Source organism: Populus trichocarpa, chromosome 19 (genome assembly GCF_000002775.5).
Source record: "Populus trichocarpa isolate Nisqually-1 chromosome 19, P.trichocarpa_v4.1, whole genome shotgun sequence".
Classification (NCBI taxonomy): domain Eukaryota; kingdom Viridiplantae; phylum Streptophyta; class Magnoliopsida; order Malpighiales; family Salicaceae; genus Populus; species Populus trichocarpa.
Window position 1 is genome coordinate 15,566,971 of NC_037303.2, and position 3,610 is coordinate 15,570,580.

The following is a 3,610-nucleotide window of genomic DNA, read 5'->3' on the forward strand; positions in this document are numbered from 1 at the left end:
AGTACGTACAAGTGTGTTAAAATATACAATGGTTTTGAGCATGGAGATCTCTTGAAGAAAGGGAAAAACAAAAACAATAAGGTATCTTTTTGCTTTTACTGCTTCTGCAATCAAATCCCAAAGACTGAAAAGATTAGCAATTATCTCTGACTCATGATTTTATTAGGATTTGTTTACTATTCTTCTCTGATAATGATAATAATGAGCTCACCTCACCCTTTTATTCTTTACCTTTTCTTATTATCCTTCATATTTTACTATAAATTCATTATCTGCTAAGTTAGGATATCGATATATAAGTATCCCCAGTCATAACTTGTATTGACTTCACAAGGACTATCACATTACATTACGTTACCCTTGCTGCCTTGTTTTTCTTCTTGTCTTGTTTGTTCTCCTTCTGACATTATTTTCTTGCTAGCTAGTTTTCTCTCTTTTTTCCTCAAAGTTTCCTTTTCTTTTTGTGTTTTGTTGAGGTGGTTAGACATTGTGGTGTGTTCTTTGAAGGTAGATATGGCCAGCTCTTCTTCTTCCTTACCATCAATGGAGTTTGATTTTGATGAGAAACCACATGTGTTAGCTGTTGATGATAGTTTGATAGATCGCAAAGTCATTGAAAGGTTACTTATCAACTCTACATGCAGAGGTATGAAAAGAACAAAAAAGTCTTGGCCTCTTTTTATTTATTATTCTTTTTGTTCATAGAAACTTTGCTCATTTGGTATAATTTGTTAATCAAAGAAAAGTTTCTAGCTATAAAATGTTTTATCATACTTTTATCTTTGTTTTCATGGGGTTTTGGTGAACATTATATCTTAATTCTCTAGTTTCTATCCATGGTTTTGTATGATTAAGATTAAAGAGAACTATGATTTATGATAAAATGGTGTTATTTATAATATGTTGTCTAATTAGAGTAAATATCATCATTTGCAAAAGGGAAAAAACATAGAACACATGAAGGAATAAAAAAACGTGTACTACCTGGCTAGGCTCTCATTCATAGGCTAGGCTAGGGCTAATTTAATGGAGAACATGATTGTCATTGCCATAAGTTGGCTATGGCACCATGGAAGTTACCACAGTGACAAATGTATGAGAACTCATGACCAAAGTGGAGATTAACAAGGACTAGACCCCACATCTTGTGCTTTTATTTTTATCACTTTGAGGAAATTGAAAAGGAAAAGAATATCCTGTCATTTCTGGTATTTGTTTTTTGTTAGGGATCCATTTGTTTGGATGCTAGAGGTGGCAAAAGGTTAGACTACTCTAGAAAATAACTCATAACATTGCAAATCCATGGTTTTTTTAATTAATCCCAATTAATTAGCAAGGAGAGAAAGAAGTCTTGAGTTTTAGAGACTTGACTAAAGTTTTTATGATTCACAATTTGGTTCCTATGATTGCAGTGACCACAGCAGAAAACGGAAAGAGAGCATTGGAGTATTTGGGCTTAGCTGATGGACAACATCCCAGCCATAGTGTAAGTAACCATACACTGAAGGTCTGATTCTTGCTTTTATGAATTCAACTCCATCATTTGTTGTTCATGGGTATTTCTCTTAGCAGGATTTGAAGGTGAATATGATCATCACCGATTATAGTATGCCAGGAATGACAGGTTATGAGCTGTTGAAAAGAATTAAGGTAAATATTACTCATCTTCAATGATCTAGTTACTACCATAACTTTCCTTAGTATTTTCTAATCTAACAGTTCAGTTTTTCAAATATCATACACGGGTGAAAACTATAATTTTTTTTTTTTTAGAGTCTCTAGAATTCTGTTAGACAGATCTAAAATTATTTACGAATTTATTACCTGAAGATCTAATCTTTTTCGGTTTTAAATAATTCTTTAAAGTTTGAGTTGTTATAAACCACAAGTCATTCAATTATTAGGCCTCAAACGGTAACCTACAACTTTCACGTGAGTCTTTCCATAGACATAAGTGTTCTCTTCTTATGGAATTTTTATGCGAGTCAGTTCAGTGGACATGTCTAATGACAAGCACCTACATATTAGTTTTATGTATCTTTTATCCCGCAATTTATGAGAACAACTGCTTCATTTCATAAAGGAAAAAAACATAATATGTATTAGTTTTTACAACTTTAATGAATGTTCAATATTTAAGAGAGCATCAATTAAGAACACTTCAGAAACAATACTTTGATGCAATGAGAATTTCATAATTATAACAACTTTATAATTTTCTTTGCAAAATATTTTTATCCCATGGACTTTATTTTCATTCTAGATTTATTAATCTAATATTATATGAATATTAAAGATAAATTAAACTTTTAATAATAATAAATATGAATTTATATAAATATAATAATGTCATATATAATTAGAGTATATTAAACAAAAATAACATTGTATGGTTTCTCTCAAATAGGAATCACCTACCATGAAGGAGATACCGGTGGTTGTAGTGTCATCTGAGAACATCCCTACACGAATTAATCAGTAATTACCTGCTCAGCAATTTCAGTCTTGTTTAATCTCTGTTGATTTTTTGTCTTTTGTCTATTTATTTGCATAGAGGAAAAGAAATCATTGATTTGTTAAATATTTTCCACCTAAACAGGTGCATGGAGGGAGGAGCTCAAGAATTCTTGCTGAAGCCTCTTCAGCTATCAGATGCGACAAAGCTGAGGTGCCATATAAAAAAGCTGAATAATTAATCGATATTACAAGGGGGCTTTGCAGGAGAAGACGAATTGAACATGCATAAAAGATATCAGAAAGAGAGACAAGAAGGGGAAAATGTTGAATTGGAGGCGTAATTCTAGGGCTACTGCAATCAATAGAAGTTGTTTAACTTATGTGGGTTATGCATTTCACTGTTTCATCCCTTTTGTAGATCTTATGTGGTTATCTATTAAAACTTCTAATGTAAGAACAAAGTTGTTTAACTTCCACTTCTGCTTAATAGGCATTTGCAGATAATTTCTTGTTTGGAATAAGGTCGTGTTTGATATAATTTTTATAAATTAATTTAAGTCGATTTTTGAAACTTTGACTATAAAAAAGTAAAAATAACTTTTGACTTGAATAGCAAATTAATTTGTTATGAAATTGAGTGAAAGTTGAATTTTTAACAAATTTATTTGAAAGAGTCGTTTCTGAGTTATTTTTAAATGAAATCATTTTAAATTATTTTTGTCTCAAGTTATTTATATATATATATATAAAAATTACTTTAAACTTAGTATGATTTGATTATATTTCAATAAAAAAGACAATATATATATATATATCTATCGTTTGAACATTACGAAGCAGATGTTATTGGATAAAAATATAATCCAGGACAGCTTGAATTTAGAAAAGCTTATAGCTGCGACCGGGAATTTCGATACTGCCAGTGGTTTTGGCCCAGTGTACAAGGTACTGTTTGAGCTCTTGCGAATTTCTTATCATCGTTGAATTGAATAGTTGTCAAAAGATTGTGGAGATTTTGCAGGGGAAATTGCCAGATGGAACAGGACATAGATGTGAAAAGACTCTCGAGAGCAGCTGCGCAAGGCCTTGAAGAAATTATGAATAAGGTTGAGGTGATTTCTAAACGGCTCTTTTTAGTTAGAGCTATTGCCCT

At 31.4% G+C, this 3,610-nt stretch overlaps 1 protein-coding gene across 1 annotated transcript; it reads left to right on the plus strand.

Annotated features, from left to right (window-relative positions):
* The first annotated feature begins 342 nt into the window (after positions 1-342).
* Positions 343-2,876, plus strand: LOC7494641 (two-component response regulator ARR17). The gene is made up of 5 exons (XM_052449598.1): positions 343-646; positions 1,413-1,507; positions 1,582-1,650; positions 2,408-2,478; positions 2,600-2,876. The coding sequence occupies exons 1-5, from the start codon at positions 514-516 to the stop codon at positions 2,694-2,696; spliced, it is 465 nt and encodes a 154-aa protein (XP_052305558.1). The 5' UTR covers positions 343-513; the 3' UTR covers positions 2,697-2,876.
* The last annotated feature ends 734 nt before the right edge of the window (positions 2,877-3,610 follow it).